Source organism: Meles meles, chromosome 19 (assembly GCF_922984935.1).
Source record: "Meles meles chromosome 19, mMelMel3.1 paternal haplotype, whole genome shotgun sequence".
NCBI classification, from domain to species: domain Eukaryota; kingdom Metazoa; phylum Chordata; class Mammalia; order Carnivora; family Mustelidae; genus Meles; species Meles meles.
This window is the reverse complement of record NC_060084.1, coordinates 56,323,337-56,342,754: the sequence shown is the minus strand read 5'-3', so window position 1 is coordinate 56,342,754 and position 19,418 is coordinate 56,323,337. Positions and strand designations below refer to the sequence as shown.

At 45.1% G+C, this 19,418-nt stretch overlaps 1 protein-coding gene across 1 annotated transcript; it reads left to right on the top strand.

Annotated features, from left to right (window-relative positions):
* Positions 1 to 10,274: 10,274 nt before the first annotated feature.
* LOC123931224 (leukocyte immunoglobulin-like receptor subfamily A member 6) lies at positions 10,275 to 15,440 on the top strand. The gene is given in 9 exon segments (XM_045988118.1): positions 10,275 to 10,640; positions 10,868 to 10,903; positions 11,071 to 11,358; positions 11,519 to 11,818; positions 12,041 to 12,070; positions 12,073 to 12,321; positions 12,623 to 12,922; positions 15,296 to 15,399; positions 15,402 to 15,440. Coding segments are annotated over 9 exon segments (1,395 nt in total). The 5' UTR covers positions 10,275 to 10,591.
* Positions 15,441 to 19,418: the final 3,978 nt, after the last annotated feature.

Sequence of the window (19,418 nt, the reverse complement as noted above, 5' to 3'; positions counted from 1 at the left end):
AGTCTCCATGTATTTGGGTTCTTTCCAGCTTTCCTCTTGTGATTGAGTTCTAGCTTCAGAGCATTGTGGTCTGAAAATATGCAGGGAATGATCCTAATCTTTTGATACCGGTTGAGACCTGATTTGTGACCCAGGATGTGATCTATTCTGGAGAAGGTTCCATGTGCACTAGAGAAGAATGTGTATTCTGTTGCTTTGGGATGAAATGTTCTGAATATATCTGTGATGTCCATCTGGTCCAGTGTGTCATTTAAGGCCTTTATTTCCTTGTTGATCTTTGGCTTGGATGATCTGTCCATTTCAGTGAGGGGAGTGTTAAAGTCCCCTACTATTATTGTATTATTATTGATGTGTTTCTTTGATTTTGTTATTAATTGGTTGATATAGTTGGCTGCTCCCGCGTTAGGGGCATAGATATTTAAAATTGTTAGATCTTCTTGTTGGGCAGACTTGAGGGTCTTTTTAAAAATCCATTCTGATACCCTGTGTCTTTTGATTGGGGCATTTAGCCCATTTACATTCAAGGTAACTACTGAAAGACATGAATTTCGTGCCATTTTTTTGCCTGTATGATGACTGCTACTGTATATTGTCTCTGTTCCTTTGTGGTCTGTTACTTTTAGGCTCTCTCTTTGCTTAAAGGACCCCTTTTAATATTTCCTGTAGGGCTGGTTGGTGTTTGCAAATTCTTTTAGTTTTTGTTTGTCCTGGAAGGTTTTTATCTCTTCTCCTATTTTCAGTGAAAATCTAGCTGGATATAGTATTCTTGGCTGCTTATTTTCTTGTATACTGCTCTGATTATATCATGCCAGTCCTTTCTGACCTGTCTGGTCTCTGTGGGTAGGTGTGCTGCCAATCTAATATTTCTATCATTGTATGTTACAGACCTCTTGTTCAGAACTGCTTTCAGGATTTTCTCTTTGTCGCTGAGACTTGTAAGCTTTACTATTAGATGATGGGGTGTTAACCTATTTTTATTGATTTTGAGGGGGTTCTCTGTGCCTTCTAGATTTTGATGCTTGTTCCCTTCGCCAAATTAGGGAAATACTCTGCTATAATTTGCTCCAATATACCTTCTGCCCTTCTCTCTTCTTCTTCTTTGATCCCAACTATTCTAATATTGTTTCATTTTATGGTATTGCTTATCCCTCGAATTCTCCCCTCGTGGTCCAGTAGTTGTTTATCTCTCCTTTTCTCAGCTTCTTTATTCTCCATCATTTGGTTTTCTATATGACTAATTCTCTCTTCTGCTTCATTTATCCTAGCATTAAGAGCCTCCATTTTTTATTACATCTCATTAATAGCTTTTTAAATTTCAATGTGGTTATATATTAGTTCTTTTATTTCTCCAGAAAGAGATTTCATATCTCCAGAAAGGAATTCTCTAGTATCTTCCATGCTTTTTCAAGCAGCTAGCACCTTGATAATCATTATTCTGAGCTCTAGTTCTAACATCTTACTACTGTCTGTATGGATTAGTTCCCTAGCCATTGGTACTGTGTCTTGTTCTTTTTTTTTTTTTTTGAGATGACTTTTTCCCATTTGTCATTTTATCCAGAGAGGAATAGATGAATGAGAGAACAAAATACTAAAAGGGTAGCAACCACCCCAGAAAAACACCCACTAACCAAATCAGAAGAGACTCAAAAGCCAGGGGGAGAGGAAAGGAGGGGGAAAAAACGTGTGTGTGTGTGTGTGTAGACTGGTGAATAGAACCACACACTTGATTTTCGGTGTATTTTGGTCTGTTAGAAGAAACTGCTTCCCAGAATTTTAAAGAAAAAAAAAACTTACACATATACAAAAATAAGTGTAAACACAATGAAGGGATGGAATATGACTGGAAAGATGAAAATTTTAAAAGAGTCTAAAAAAGGAATTGCTAAGATAAGAAATTGATTGGAAAAAAGGGGGAAAAAAGAGGAAAGAGACGAGGCTACAACAAAACCATGTGCTAAATTTAGGGTATATTTTGATCTGTTGGAAGAAACTCTATCCCAAAATTTTAAAGAAAGATAAATCTATGTGTATACAAAAAATAAATACAATGAAGGGATAGAACATGACTATAACAATGAAATTTTTTATCAACAATGTTTTATTTATTTTTTTATAAACATATAATGTATTTTTATCCCCAGGGGTACAGGTCTGTGAATCGCCAGGTTTACACACTTCACAGCACTCACAATGGCACATACCCTCCCCAATGTCCATAACCCCCTTCCCCTCTCCCAACCCCACCTCCCCCCAGCAACCCCCGGTTTGTTTTGTGAGATTAAGAGTCACTTATGGTTTGTCTCCCTCCCAATCCCATCTTGTTTCATTTATTCTTCTCCTATCCCCCTAACCTCCCATGTTGCATCTCCATGTCCTCATATCAGGGAGATCATATGAGAGTTGTCTTTCTCGGATTGACTTATTTCTCTAAGCATGATACCCTCTAGTTCCATCCACGTCGTCACAAATGGCAAGATTTCATTTCTTTTGATGGCTGCATAGTATTCCATTGTGTATATATACCACATCTTCTTTATCCATTCATCTGTTGATGGACATCTAGGTTCTTTCCATAGTTTGGCTATTGTAGACATGGCTGCTATAAACATTCGGGTACACGTGCCCCTTCGGATCACTATGTTTGTATCTTTAGGGTAAATACCCAGTAGTGCAATTGCTGGGTCATAGGGTAGTTCTATTTTCAACATTTTGAGGAACCTCCATGCTGTTTTCCAGAGTGGTTGCACCAGCTTGCATTCCCACCAACAGTGGAGGAGCGTTCCCATTTCTCTGCATTCTCGCCAGCATCTCTCATTTCCTGACTTGTTAATTGTAGCCATTCTGACTGGTGTGAGGTGATATCTCATTGTGGTTTTAATTTGTATTTCCCTGATGCCGAGTGACATGGAGCCCTTTTTCATGTGTCTGTTGGCCATCTGGATGTCTTCTTTGCAGAAATGTCTGTTCATGTCCTCTGCCCATTTCTTGATTGGATTCTTTGTTCTTTGGGTGTTGAGTTTGCTAAGTTCCTTATAGATTTTGGACACTAGCTCTTTATCTGATATGTCGTTTGCAAATATCTTCTCCCATTCTCTCAGTTGTCTTTTGGTTTTGTTAACTGTTTCCTTTCCTATGCAAAAGCTTTTGATCTTGATGAAATCCCAATAGTTCATTTTTGTCCTTGCTTCCCTTGCCTTTGCCGTTGTTCCTAGGAAGATGTTGCTATGGCTGAGGTCGAAGAGGTTGCTGCCTGTGTTCTCCTCAAGGATTTTGATGGATTCCTTTCTCACATAGAGGTCCTTTATCCATTTTTAGTCTATTTTCGTGTGTGGTGTAAGAAAGTGGTCCAATTTCATTTTTCTGCATGTGGCTGTCCAATTTTCCCAGCACCATTTATTGAAGAGGCTGTCTTTTTTCCATTGGACATTCTTTCCTGCTTTGTTGAAGATGAGTTGACCATAGAGTTGAGGGTCGATTTCTGGGCTCTCTATTCTGTTCCACTGATCTATGTGTCTGTTTTTGTGCCAGTACCATGCTGTCTTGATGATGACAGCTTTGTAATAGAGCTTGAAGTCCGGAATTGTGATGTCACCAACTTTGGCTTTGTTCTTCAATATTCCTTTGGCTATTCGAGGTCTTTTCTGGTTCCATATAAATTTTAGGATTATTTGTTCCATTTCTTTGAAAAAATGGAGGGTATTTTGATAGGGATTGCATTAAATGTGTAGATTGCTTTAGGTAGCATAGACATTTTCACAATATTTATTCTTCCAATCCAGGAGCATGGAATATTTTTCCATTTCTTTGTGTCTTCCTCAATTTCTTTCATGAGTACTTTATAGTTTTCTGAGTATAGATTCTTAGCCTCTTTGGTTAGGTTTATTCCTAGGTATCTTATAGTTTTGGGTGCAATTGTAAATGGGATTGACTCCTTAATTTCTCTTTCTTCTGTCTTGTTGTTGGTGTACAGAAATGCAACTGATTTCTGTGCATTGATTTTATATCCTGACACTTTACTGAATTCCTGTGCAAGTTCTAGCAGTTTTGGAGTGGAGTCTTTTGGGTTTTCCACATATAGTATCATATCATCTGTAAAGAGTGATAGCTTGACTTCTTCTTTGCCAATTTGGATGCCTTTAATTCCTTTTTGTTGTCTGATTGCTGGGGCTAGAACTTCTAGTACTATGTTGAATAGCAGTGGTGATAATGGACATCCCTGCTGTGTTCCTGACCTTAACGGAAAAGCTTTCAGTTTTTCTCCATTGAGAATGATATTTGTGGTGGGTTTTTCATGGATGGCTTTGATAATATTGAGGTATGTGCCCTCTATCCCTACACTTTGAAGAGTTTTGATCAGGAAGGGATGCTGTACTTTAACAATGAAATTTTTAAAAAAATTTTAAAAGAGCTATTATAAAATAAAATAGTTAAAATAAGAAGGAGGAAATTTTTTTTAAATAGAATAAGAAAAAAATAAAATTACAAAAATTTAACTTTGAAAGACTAAAGATTCAAGGGGGAAAAGCCATGAATTCTTTGTTGCTTTCCCCTAGTTTCGGAGTTCCACAGTTCTTATTCATCAGTGAACTCAGTCTTGGCTGCATGTTCTTCCTGATCTTCTGGGGAAGGGGCCTGTTGTGGTGATTCTCAAATGTCTTTGCCCGAGGCAGAGTAGCACCACCCTTGCCAGCAGGCAGGCTAAGCAATCTGCTTGGGTTCATTTTTCAGAGCATTTGTTCTCTGAATGCTTTCCGGAGAGCTGTGGAGGAGAGGAATGAAAATGGCGGCCTCCCAGTCTCCAGCCCAGAGGAGGCGAGAGTTGGCCCCTCTCCTCAATATGCCCATGGAGAAAAGCCATCAATCCCTCCCATCTCCCTGGTCTCCAGCCTGGCCAGGCTCCAAGCTCACCCAGTCTGTGACCAAGCATTTCTATCTCTGGTGCATGGCCCTGTACCATCTCGAAACCCAGCTGATCCCTGCTATGCACTCCTGTGCCGCTCCTCCCAGAGGAAGGAGGGGTCTCCCTGGATCTGCCACTTGTGGGGTCCCTGCTTGAAGATTATGATTGAAGGTAACCACAAGCTGAGAGCCCCTCCTCAGCTTGGTCTCTGCCACAGGCTTCTCCCCTCCAATACCTGGGGGCTCTGCCACACTCAGACACCACAGGTCTTTCTGTGACCCCACGGGTCCTGAGCCACAGTGTCCTCGCATGGACTCCACCCACCCCACACCCCATTTAGCCTTGGAGCAACGTCCCTCAGTGGAGCAGACGTCTACAAGTTTGGATTTTGTGCTCTGCTGCTCCGTTCCCCACGGTCTATCTTCCTGTCGCCTCTGATTCACTTCCTGGCCCTTCCTACCTTCCTGAAAGTGGTCATTTTATTGTTCCTAGAATTGCTGCTCTTCTTCTCTTTGATCTACTGTTGAGTTTGTAGGTGTTCAGACTGGTTCGATAGCTATCTGGCTTGACTCCTGGGACCCAATATTTAGATCTCCTACTCCTGCACCATCTTGATCCTCCCCTATTTATTTATACTTTCTAAATAATAGCTAAATACATATAACAGTGATACTGGTTTGGTTATATTAATTTTATAATCTATTAACAGTACAGATACTCCACCTTCAGTGCTTTACAATCGTTCTCCTTGATTTACTGATAATCATTATATCAATCTCAAAAAAAAAATGAAATATACTTCTTTATTTCCAGATTGTGTACTGGTGTTATTCGCAGCTAATGCCTTATGATAATGATGACAAAGTATGATGTTAACATGAATCTAAGTGTTGCTTTAGGAAAACAACTTAATTAATAGCCCAAATGCTTTAATTATTGTTCATAAAACACATGCTAAAAATCTGTATTTTTATGTATATAGCAATACTGACCTGTCTATTTCAGGTCATTTCTCTGTTACATTCAAGATTTATTAGGAAAAAGAATTATGCTTTTCTTAATACAAATTAGGAATATAACATTTCCAGGGCTTGTATATTTCCTGACTTATTCTTCAAATTTTATAGCCCTAGTGAGATACATTTAAAAGCCTTCTTGGTATTAAACATTTGGATATTAACCGACCAAATGATGCCTATTCTTCATTCATACGTTCTGAATTGTATAAGCTTATTTGAAATTTTCATTGGGAGATTAATAGTTAGAATTGATCTACACTTTTTTGTTTTTTTATGAAAACAGGTTAAAATAGGTTTGCAGGATTATCTAATTTTGTGTTCACCAGTTTTACAACAACACTGATTTTCTCTGTTCCTTAAGGGTTTGAGGTGAGAGGGGATGTCTTTGAAGATAAAAATCAAAGACTGGTGTTCTTCCTTGAAATCTTTTGGCAGTTTCCAGAGTTCTTTGTGACTGACAGACAGAGATTGAGAGAGATGAGGAGGAGGAGGACAGTGATGATGATGATGATGGTGATGATGAGGATGGCGATGATGGTGGTGATAACGATGATGGTGATGGTAATGATGATGATGAGGATGGTGGTGGTGGTGGTGGTGAAGATGATGGTAGTGGTGGTGATGTTGATGGTGACGATAATGATGATAGTGATGGTGATGGTGATGATGGTGATAGTAATGATGGTGGTGATGGTAATATCCTACCTAGGATACTTCAAATAACTAACACACTTATATGGTACGCATTGAATTCTCTCATTCTCTCTCAATATATTTATATCTATATTCATATATATTAATTCATGTATACATAAATATGAATATACATTCATGAACACTGGATCCTGAATTGTTGAAAAAGCAAGTTCTCCTATCCATGAGAGGTAGCTTGCATGCTCAGAATGAACACAGAAATTGAATAGCTCAAGTATTTCTATAATGAGAGATGATTTTACACACTGAATTTCTGAGCTAGGGGGACACAGGAAGACTCTGCCCCAATGGGACTCAGAAGCAAAGTCTCAATTCATAAAACAAGAGAGACAGAATGAATCCAATGAGAACAGAGGTGATCCTTCCATAGCAGAGAAAGTGTCCATTAGGGACTCTGTATTAGTTATATCACAAGAAATGGGGCAGGTCCAAGACCACAGAGCCCAAGGGACAAGTTTGAGTCCCTTCAGCACCTCATTTCACCCCATACTTTTATGGTTCTCATGAGCAACGGATACCATCAGCCCATCAAAAAACAAGGCAGACACCAACACTGGGGAGCAGTGGATGGTATGGGGATGCATTGGATGGCTAAGCCCTGTCAAGGGGAGGCAGGTGCCCTGGGTGGACATCCAGGATCCTGGGTGATTTTCATCTGCTCTGACCTCTGTGAGCTCTCTACCTTAATTCCGAGCCTCCCACACCCCAGATTGCACAGTGAAGAATATCATCCGCATTGACATGGCTGCTGTGATCCTAGTGGTCCTTGGGATTCTCCTCTTTCAGCCTTGGTACAGAGAGAGAAGAGCCCAAGATGCAGCCAGGAGGCATACACAAGAGAGAACAATGCAATGATCAGAATGACAAAGCCTGGGAAGTACATCTTGTGTGCCCAGAAGGTTCTGGAAGAGCATGTGTGGTATGTGTCTTATGAACTGCCTGCAGGTCATTGTGAGGAGGAAGAGGAATCATGGCTCCCAGTGCAGGGACAAAGTATGTCCTCTTTTGCAATTAAACTATGGACTCCCCTTCCCAACCACTGGTGAGTTGTCTTCACTGGTTCTCATCTTCCCCCAACCAGCTGACACCCACATGGCAGACGTCAGTCCACATCTCCATACACTGCCATGCTCTGGTTCCAATTTCAGTTAACACATTTTTCCATTTTCCTCCCTTGCAATCACCATAAACATTGAGGAACATGAGGGTCTCCTTTCAGTTCAAATAATGGAGACTGTTTGAATGAATCACAAATTGGCATCAAAAGATGCAGCCTGAAAGGGATAATCCAGTAGATGCCCACACACCCTCTGTGCTTCCCTCACATCCACCAAATGGCCTGTCTGTGCTGCCTCTGAGAAACCCATGTGCAAAATGCTGGCTCGTGGTGTTGGCCAGTATCTCTGGTGAAACTCCTCCCTTCATAGGCAACTTCAGGTTCCCACTGTAAGGTCCTTGATGGTGAGGAACACGCAGAACTGATGTGACAAAACAGTACAAATCAACATAGAACCCATTAATGCCACTCTGAGAGCACTAAAGTTTACCCAGGTTTCCTTGCATTTTATGTGAAATGATTATTTCTATTTCTCTAGGCCCAGTTTCAGCGAACTCACAAGACTGAGTGTCCAGGACTCCAAATGGGAGGTTAATAGTTATGGTGTGCTACCAGTCATGAGCGGGCCAGGAGCGCACAGGCCCATGAAATTGAGAGATTCCAGATCCTGAAAAACTTGAACCCAGAAGCATGTGTCACCAAGAAATTCCACTTCTGGGCATTAAGTTGTAGTTCTGCAAGATAGACATTTCTGGAGATCCAAATACAACTCCAAGCCTAGAGCGAACAAGAGGGTCCTGACAAATCTGTAAAGAGGGTAGATCTCATGTTAAGCTCTCTTATTGCCACAATGAAAAGCAGACATGAAGGAGAATTGCATCCATGTAATTGAGGAGACATTATGCAAGTGAGTTCATACAAGGACTCACAAGGGACAGAAGGTGGTGGCAATCAAATGTCCACCAGCTGACGATGGATTAACAAGAATTAACTGTGTCCAGCTAGTAGTTTGCACAAAACATGGAGACAGAATCTAGAAGAGCTAATGCCTGGGGGACAAGAGGTGGTGCGAAGGCAGGAATGACTCGGGTTTTGCTAAAGAGAAGGTAGTGCTTCCCAGAAAAAGAGAACGTGATAGAGAGATAGTGTGTGAAGAAAACAAACACAAACCCAAGTCCAGAGCCAAGTGGTGGTTCCCTTGGTGAGTCAGTTTAGTCTAGAAACATGTTTCCGATCCTTCTCTGGGGTCACCCATCCTGGATAGCCCCAACATCTTCCAGTCAAATAAACACATGATGACGTCTCCACAAGTTCTTTCCCTGAGCCCTCCTTCGATTACCCGTCCACACCGCAGTCAGGTCAGTGGAGACTGGAGACGTCCTGTTGGAGCCACCCCATCAGCCTTCCTCTTGCTTCTCCTTCAGGCCCTCACTCCCTGAGGAACTGTCTTACAACTGTCTTACTCTCATGGCTCCATACCTATTCATCACTGCCCCTCCCTGCACAAAACCTGCCCACCTGTCTCTACCTTACTCCAGTGACACCCAGTCTCTACACCTGACCCTCCACGGGCTGACAACCAGGCTGAGCTACCCTCTCCAGCCCCAGCAGGGCATGCTATTCCCCACAAGCAAGCTCATCCCAGTTCACTACCTCCCCTCTACACACACACACACACACACACACACACAGTCATAACCACGTGCGTGTCTTCCTGGGATGTGATGGCGGAGATGATCTCAACTGAGCAGACTCCTTCCAAACCTCCTAGGCCATGAAAACAAAAAAAGAACCATCGCTGACTCTTCTTACCATCTGTGTGTGTATTTATGTTCCTGGGATTCTGTAAGCAGCTCACAAGAAACCACAAACACCACTTAGAATGCCAGTCAGCTCATCAGGCATCCAGTGGATGAAGATGAGGGTGTCATTGCTGCTGGGTACCACACTCTCCTCCGCAGAACATGGCCTCCTTAGTAGTGATCTCCTCAAACAGCAATCTGTTACCACATTAGCTTGCTGAAGATTTTCCTGCTCCTGAAGGTAAAATCCAGGAACACATGTTGGGCAGAAAGAGCCTGTGTGGAAGCGTGTCCCCCACTCCCTGAGGACACAGTTCCAGGAGAGTTCAGCATCTTGGGCAAGGATGACACCACTCAGCACACTTGCACTCTCCCCATCTTGGACTCTCTATCCCAGAGGGTCTCCATCATCTGTGACTAAGCTTGCGAGATGTCACCTGGCTCTGAGCCTCTCTGTCCTCGGTTTCTCTCCTCCTCTATGGTTTACCAAAACTATGGGCTGATTTCCCTTTGTCAAGGGTTTGTATTGTCTGCAGTCACTGTCACAGCCCCATGCATCCAGGGAAGGAATGAAACTGTCCCTCACCAATGAGTCCCCAGTGTCTGGCACCATGACCAGATGTGGCCTCTGCTCACTAAACAGGGGCTGATTGCCAGCATGGTGGGAGGAAGGACAAAAATTTGCATTGACAGAAACTCAGGAAAGGGAACTGTCTCAGCCCAGGATTCAAGGCTCTGTGTGAGGCGGGGCAGAAGTGGAAATGAAATTGGGCTGATTCCCTGGCCCTGTCCTACCTCCCCCAGCTTGAGTCCTGAAACCAGTGTTGCTCTCTAGACTTGGGCTTGCTGGAGAGGAAGCAGAGAGAGTGGGGTCCGGGGAGACTCAGTCTGGTCTAAAAGGTCCCAGCACCTGCTGCTCTTGGGTCACCCTTCAGGGAAAGCAGAGAGAGGCCCTAGCAAGGGCTCTTCCCCTTCCTGTGAGGCCATCCCTCTAGGACCCGTGATGAGGAACACGGGGCCTGGGTTGTCCCACACCCTGTGCATCTGTCCATCCAGCACACGCTGAGGACTTTACAAGCTGTCTGCACCGCTGGGGACCATGGGAGGAAGCACCCGGACCCTGACCCTCACTGCTCTTCTCTGCCTCAGTGAGCTTTCTGGAAAAGAGGAGGGATGGGGTTGCCCTCCTTCTTGCCGCAGGTCCTGGTCCTTGGGAGACCTCAGGACTGGGAAGGATCAGTAGGGGCAGAAGTTCTTGCGGGGAGGAGTGTGCTCAGCCCCAGATGTGACCCCAGCACCCAGGGGCCCTGACCAGAACTGGAACAGCTACGTGTGGGTGTGGGTGTGGGAGGCACTCACAAGAACTCTCTTCCAGGGCTGTGTTGGGGCCTGTGGGACCAGGAGCAGACAGGTAAGTCTTCCCCAGATCTCCTTTATCCACCAACCACCCCCTAAGCAGCCGGGGGGCACAGAGGGTCATGGCTGATAGTGACTTGTGTGGGAGGAGCCTTGGGGTGACAGGTGGGAAGCTGAGAGGAGAAGGGCCCCCTTGCAACTCCCCATCTGATTCCCCTCCAGGGACCCTCCCCAAACCCTCCATCTGGGCTGATCCCAGCCACATGGTCACCAAGGGGAGCCATGTGACCATCTGGTGCCAGGCATCTCTGCAGGCTGACGGCTACTATCTGTATAAAGAGAAAGTCTCTGAGTCCTTGGAGCCCTTGGAGACCTCATGGGATTCCAGCAACAAGGCCGGTTTCTCCATTAAATCCATGAGCTCACACAATGTAGGGCGATACCGGTGTGCCTATCAGAGCAGGGAGAGCTGGTCACAGCTGAGTGATGACCTAACCCTGGTGATGACAGGTAAGGGCAGGAGCTTGTCTCCTCCCCCTGGGCCCCTCCTCCAGGCAGCAGGGAATGGACCATGGCTTCAGGGGACCCCTGTTCACAGCCCACATTACATGGGGTCCCTGGGGTCCGTGGGGTGATCGTCCCTGTAACCAGTTCCCTCCTTCTCCCTCAGGACAGTATGACGCACCCTCCCTCTCAGCCAACCCAGGCCCTGTGGTGGCCTTGGGAGGGAACATATCCCTCTCCTGTAGCTCATCGTGGCCACGGGGGTCATTCCATCTGCTGAAGGAGTGGGGGGCTGATGCGCCCCAACACCTGGAGTGGACGTCCCGTCCTGAGAGGGGGCAGGAGCTCTTCCACATGGGCCCCGCAAACACCTCTCATGCAGGGACCTACAGATGCTACGTTTCTCCTGAGTCGTACCCGTATTTGTGGTCACAGCCCAGTGACCCTCTGTACCTTCAGGTAACAGGTGAGGGTCCCTGCCTCACCCCATCCACCTCCTGGGCCCAGATGACTGACCTAAGCCGTATGCACAGTGGAACCCTAGGGTTGATGGGGGGTGAGTGACACTGTCGTCCCGGGGCCAAAACCACAGGTGGGAGAACTTGGGAGGGGCCCATGAGATCCTCACTGCAGGCCCTGGACCAATGTGGGGAGTGCGTCCCCAGTACCACTGTCCCCTGCTGTCTAGGTGTCTACAGGGAGCCCTCCCTCTCAGCCCAGCTGGCTCCCTGGTGCAGTCTGGAGACAACCTGACCCTCCAATGTTGCTCAGAGACTGGCTTTGACAGGTTCACTCTGACCAAGGATGAGGAGCTCAGAGCTCCCCAGAGTCTAGAAGGGCAACCCAGCCCCAACTTCCCCCTGGGCCCTGTGAGCCACACCCATGGGGGCCGGTACCAATGCTACTGTGGACACAAGAACTCCTCCACCTGGTCGGCCCCCAGTGCCTCTCTGGGTGTCCTGATCACAGGTGAGGAGCCCCTGACCCATGTCCTAACTGTCTGCTCAGGGCCGGGGACCATGGTTGTCCCTGGGTGATGGGGTCCAGGGAAAGAGCCAGGATCACAGGCTGAGGTGGGGATGTGGTCTAGATACAGGAATTGAGAAAAGGGACAGTGAGGGCCATGGATATAAAGGACCCACTCAGAGACAGGAGGTGCTGAGAGGGGGTCCCACACAGAGTCCCTGAAGAGAGGATGGTGGCCCCCCCAGCCTAGGGTTAAGGGCATGTGGGGTGGCTCTCTACATGTCACGACCTTCCTCTCCCCCAGGAATATATACGAAACCATCCCTCTCGGCCCAGATGGGGGCTTCAGTGTCCTGGGGAGAGAACGTGACCCTGCAGTGTTACTCAGAGATCTGGTTTGATACCTTCCACCTGTCCAAGGAGGGGTCCCTCACTCCTCCCCAAGTCCTTCGTCTGCAGGGAGCAGCAATACCTTATCAGGTCAACTTTACACTGAATCCCATGACTTCAGACCAGGAGGGGACCTACCGGTGCTATGGCTCACGCAGCAACTCCCCCTACCTGTTGTCACAGCCCAGTGACCCACTGGAGCTCCTGGTCTCAGGTGAGGAGCCCACATCCATGTCCATTGAGGGCTGTCATGCTTGAGTCACAGTCCTGTGCCTGGAGAGCTCTGGGCTGGGAGGGGAAGGAGGAAACAAGGAGCTCAGGCACTGGGTTACCCCTCTCTATGGAGGATGAAAAGACAGAGAGTGCCATGCCCTCTCCATGTCTTACCCTGACCAGAGGGACAGAGGCAGGACTAGGTGAGTGCAGGGATGAGACAAAAGAGTATAAAAGACAAGCAGTGGCAAGGAGCAGTAGGGCTGAGTAGGACAGAAGACCCAGCACAGCCCCTCAGCACTCCCTTCTTCCAAGCAGCATTTGGAGTCTACACGCCCTCACCCCAAAGACAATCTTCATGTCTTTGATTCATGGGAACAGTGTCCTCTTAGCCTAAAGCATACACAGCCTCTCCAGTCTAGGGATGAACTAAGTTGATCCTCCACACTTCAAGTATTTACAGAGGGGTTGTTCCCACGGACCAGGAGATGGCGTTGGGGGAATTTGAGGAGAGTAGCCCTGTGTCTCCAAAAATATTGGACTGGAAGAGATTATGCTGAGCGAAATAAGTCAAGCAGAGAGAGTCAAGTATCATATGGTCTCACTTATTTGTGGAGCATAACAAATAACATGGAGGACATGAGGAGATGGAGAGGAGAGGGAGTTAAGGGAAACTGGAAGGGGAGATGAACCATGAGAGACTATGGACTCTGAAAAACAACCAGAGGGTTTTGAAGGGGCGGGGGGGGTGGGAGGTTGAGGAACCAGGTGGTGGGTAACAGGGAGGGCACGTACTGCATGGAGCACTGGGTGTGATGCCAAAACAATGAACACTGTTATGCTGTAAATAAACAAATTAAAAAAAATAAATAAAATTTAAAAAAATTCACACACACAAAAAAATATTGAGATTATGGGGGCGCACTGGGTGGTAGTGGGAGAGGAAAAGCATGAGGAAGCCCAGTTCAGGTGCAGAGACGACTTGGCTGTTTCTGTCCTTGGTGCTGATATGAAGAAAGTCAGACTATCAGGGCACCTGTGGAACCAGGCCCACCGTAGGTAGAGTACAGTAAAGGGTGACCCTCATCTTCAGGTCGGGAGGCCGGGGAGTCCCTGGAAGTCATATCTCGAGCTGAGCTGGATCGACCACTCTTGACTGAGACACTGACAAAATTCCATTCATATCTGAGACTGTTCTCCCTGTTACCAAAGGTTGAATCTATCCTCAATTTCAAAAGACTAAACCAGATTCGAAAATTAGTAAGTTCTCTGGAAGATGTTTCAGGAATTCCTCTTTCTTGGAACTTCTGTACTCTAAACATGCCCTTTCTCCATCAGTAACTCTTGGCACGATGTGCAAGGAAAGAGAGAAAGGCTGGATTTCTGCCCAATTTCCATGAGCACCAAGGTATCAGCCAGATCAGGACAAACTCCAAAACATCTTCCATTAGAATCCAAGTCTAGTGTTCCCTCCACAATCCTAGAGTTACCTGGTATTACTTGATATTCCAAGACAGGTCTCTGCATGTCCGTCCATGTGCCCATCTCAGTGTCCATCTTCTTTTATCTTTGATTAGGTATATTGTTTTTTATTTTCTTTTTTTTTTTTTTTGCCTGTTTCTCATCCGCCTTCATATCTAGACAACACATTGAGTGAATGATTAGCAGTGATGTGAATTATGGAAATCCTTGCTCATAGAAAAATGCCTGATGTGTGCTATGTAATCTAACATTTATTTTTATTGAGTTCAGTTAGCCAACATATAAGAACATTATTAGTGTTTGGTGTATTGTTCAATGATTTATTTGTTGTGGATAACAGCCAGTGTTTGTCAGATCACATGTTATTTTCAAAAAAGAACACATGTATAGATAAAGATGGAAAGTGATGTAGAAATATATAATCCCAACTCAGGGACCAGAAAGATCTGGCAGAGGTACAGGAATGAAAAGGTGGACCCTGCTTTTCACTCCTCCATGTTCCTGGTCCTCAGGATAAAAATGAAGCTCCCCATGTTTATTATTGCCTCCTAATTAGATGGAAGGTGAGACGCTAGAGATGCTCACTTAAGGGATCGAGATGGTATTAGCAAGTTCCAGGGACTCCCTGGAGAGGAGAAAAGAGATTACTTAAGTATTTCTATGTCTCCCCAATCACAGGCTCTATATTTTGCCTCTCAGGTGTAGCTGGTGCCCTCAGAGAACCACAAAACAAGTCAGCCTCCAGAATGGATGAACAAGGAGAAATTCTGAGTTATTTGATGGGCTCACAGGGACACATCCTGTCAATAAATGCAGGAAGGTGAACATGTAGGATGACAGGGTCATTTCAACACGCTCTGACCACCACAATCCTTTTGTCCATGGTCTCTAGCGTCAAACAGCCAAGATTACACAGTGGAGAATCTCATCCGGTTGGGGATCTCTGCCCTGATCCTGATGGTTCTTGGGGTGCTGCTCTTTCAAGCTCGGCACCATTGCAGGGAAGACCCCAAGATGCAGCTGGGACATACACGTGAGAGCAAGAAGATGGACAGTGAGGTGGAACTTTGAAAATGGAATGGATGATGCCAAGAGTTTCTGGAAGAATATCTGCGCATAAGTTGGGGAAACATTCTACTGAGAATATTCTGGGTGTTAACATGGTTTGGGTACAGGGAAATATCTGGGTCAGTGCTATTGTGGCTCTTTGGCAATTAAACTATGGTAAATTCTCTGCTCAGCACTTCTCCTTCCTGGCTTTTCCTTGACACTCTCTGGACTGGCTTCCTTCTTTCCTCAACCCTATGACTTGAGGCTAATCCCCCCAGTAGCTCTGGGTCCACCCTTTTTCTCTGGTCCAGGTTCATGGGATTGTCACGGTCAGCGCAGCAAATTGACCAGGAACCTGAGGGTAAGAGGATGGTGAAAGAAAAAGACTTGAGAGACAAAGAGATGGAGGCAGGAGGAGCACTGAGGAGGATGTCCAACAGAGCCGACTTTATTCAGGGCAGTGAGGCATTATATAGCCAAAGTAACTATTTTCAACTGGTTACAAAAGAATTTGCTACATGCACAAAAAACCTCTGGACTTCCCCATTACCTACTTCTCAAGGTCTAATTGCAGGCCCTCTGGTTTCCTGTGAGAACTAGTGAGAAACGAACAAGGTGCACCTGCAGGCAATGGCTGATGTTAGTACAATTGTCCCGTATTGATACAAAAAGTAACAACAAACCTGAGAGTGATCTATGAGCCGTGCTGGAACAGCAAGGACCAGTGAAGAGTTTATGACCCCAACCAAATTGCTCTCATCTAACTAGTAAACATGTGGGAAGTCACGTTGGCGAGCGCACAACACAGAGCACAGACCCTTTCTCAGTGCTACTCAACTTTTCCATCCTAAGCCTTTTGTTAGGCCATTGGGACTTTAAAGGAGACACAAGTCAGGGCCTGGTTTGGTCCTCGTCTCAAGCCTTATCGCGGCTTCCCACATCTCCCCCTTCCTTTTTAAATAAGTCAAGCAAATGTATTTGTGCTTGGGCAAGTAGTCATTTTTGTCCCGCATGAAACAAGGAAACACTCTAGCCAACAAGTAGTATAGTTAATATTATAAAAATTACAATAAAAATCCAAAAGGAATACTTCATCATATTGCCAGGATTGAACCCACGAAGGTCATTCAAGATTTGAGATACTACAGTAGCAGGATTTTCTACATCTAACTGCGCATGCCCTATACTAGGAATTTCCCTTTGCAACTCTGCAAGATCCAGGCTTACATTATTATGAAACGACACTCCCTGTAAATGATGCTTTACGGCATCCCAGGAATAATTTAAGGCCTTTAAAGGGGTGACACAGATATGTTGAAACCCTCCATGGCATACTAGAGACATCTGTGTCCTTAATATAGATAATTGCCTTCCTAAATACTCAACTGCTTCTTCTAACCCCTCCAAGTGGCTTAAAATCTTCTGATCTATATGCTCTTGGGTAGCTAAAGCATGAGAGATATTTCTTGCCAAAGAATTAACATGTGTGGCAGTCTGCACAGATTGCGAAAGAGCCACAGCAGAAACGGTAGCAATCAAGGAAACCAATACAGCTATTCCAGCAAAAAAACAACCTTAAAAAGTGTTTAACCCTACTGACTTGTAGGGTTAACCCTACTGACTTGCCTGTAGCTCCAAGGCCAATTGATATCCGTAATTGGCATACCAAGGATCTTCCACTTCCACTGGAAGGAGCACATAAGGGGGTTGCATACCAGAAAAATCATAGTAGGGAAATTTCCATGAAGTGAAGAAGAAATAGGTAAACAATTAGTTAACACACATCCATTACATACAATACAATAGGTGAGATACCGCCCTTTGGGCCCCTTAAATACCTGTGGTGAAACAATGCCGGGGCCCACAATCAGGAGGAAAGGATGAGGAACACAGGCTTTTATAGAAAAGTCCACCCGAGTAGCTTGGTCAAGATTATGATCCCCTGTCTTAACAGAATTCGGGCCCAAAGATGTCACTAACTTCCATAGTTCAGAATGGACCATGCCTTTTGTGGTGAAAAGTCCTCCTGGGATAGTCACATTGTGAAACTGTAGACAAGGTGTATGAGGTCCTCCTGGACAAAGGCTGCGTCTTCGGAATGAATACTTAGGCTTCTTTGACCAGTCAGTGATAGTGAACCCAGGGATTCCGGGGGGCATTATAAGCCATGGCACCTCTTGTATACATTCACTCCATATAGGACCTGGAATAGGAAAATTAAGTTCTCTAGGACAAGGGGAATGACCTGGGGGAATCATTCCTAAGCCAGAAAAGGTGGGTGCCTCATCACCGATAATCTCAAAGAGATCCCATTCCTCCATTCTCTTGGTAATAGCTCCAGTCTGAGGTATCTCTCTAAGGTAAGAGACTATATGAGGGACCTGTTTGACCATCATACAGCCATTCATCAAGATCTGCTCATGAGAAGGGGTCTGAAAACAGATGGGGACCTGTGCCAAGGTCCCAGACCAATTCATATAATGCTCAGCATGTTCTATTCCCTCAGAGCCAATGCCTCCAAATCGATCTGGAATATTAGTATGAACCCGGGGAGTAGGATCATCCCAGGTAACAGGATGCACCATTGGGGGGTCAGGCAAATAAGCCCAATAATGAGAGGCCTGCACCCCTGGTGTGGAAATTAAAGCAAGTAAAGCATAAAGAACAGATATCAAGGCACTATTAGATGGGGTTTGCACAGCAATCTCAAGGGCCTGTCGAATGATATTTCTCATCTGTTCTTGATGAAAGGGGGGCAGGCGTCTCCTCCGTCTCCGCTGATTTCTCCAACTCAAGGCCAGCATCACAATTCATTGTCACAGGGGCGAGGAGTCAGCACCATCTTTCTGAGAGCCAGTGTGGGGTGTCCTCATCCTGTGGAAAAATACAAACAAACCCTAGCCCTTTATGGAGCACTGGATCTGGGCCTTTCCATACTCCGGTCAGGGGATCCTTCCACCGGGCGTATGGAAGTGGAGAAAAGTCAGGATGCCAAAATCACTCGGCAGCTGTCCAGCCTATATCATCAACATTCAAAAAAGGTAAAACATATAAAGTTAAATTTCAATGCATATGTGGGGAGTATTTCAATTTTCCCTGTAGTATCTCCCCCTCTTTTAATTTTTTAAGGTAGGATTTAAGGGTGCTGTTTGCACGCTCCACGATGGCTTATTAATTCTCCACGAGAATTATATGGAATCCCTGTGGAATGTGCTATTTGAAAAATAGCACAGAAAGTTTGAAAAGCTTGGGACGTATAAGCAGACCCATTATCTGTTTTGATGGCCTTTGGCATGCCTAGGATGGCAAATGCTGAAAGTAAATGATTTTGAACATCAGTGAAAGATTCTCCAGAATGTGCTGTAGCATGCACAAATCCAGAAAAGGTATCAAAAGAAACATGGAGGTATTTAAGTTTTCCAAACGGGGGAAAGATAGTTACATCCATTTGCCATAAATGATTAGGCATTAGGCCTCGAGGATTTACAGCGTAAGTTGGCTGAGGATGATGAATAAGGCAAGTAGAACAATTTTTAACTATTTGCCGAGCTTCTTCCCTGGTCAACCGGAATTGCTTGCTCAGGGCAGCTGCATTTTGATGAAATCGGGCATGACTTTGAGTAGCCTGATCAAGTTTAGTGATCACTGCAAATTGTATATGGGTTAAAGCATCTGCAATAGCATTGCCTTCAGCTAAAGGCCTGGGCAGTTTAGTATGTGCCCTGATGTGTGAAATGTTTATGGGATTAGTTCTCTTATTTAATAATTGTTGAATATTTGTGAAGAGGTAAAGGGGCTCTTCATCATTAGTAAGGATATAAGCAGTAGGCAACATTGGGACAGTGTGTGATACGTAATGACTGTCACTATATAAATTACACGATTCAGAAAAAATTTCCAAGGCCAGCAGTACTCCTTTTTAACTCAGCCCTCTGAACGGACTTAGTAGCATAGAATGCTTGAAA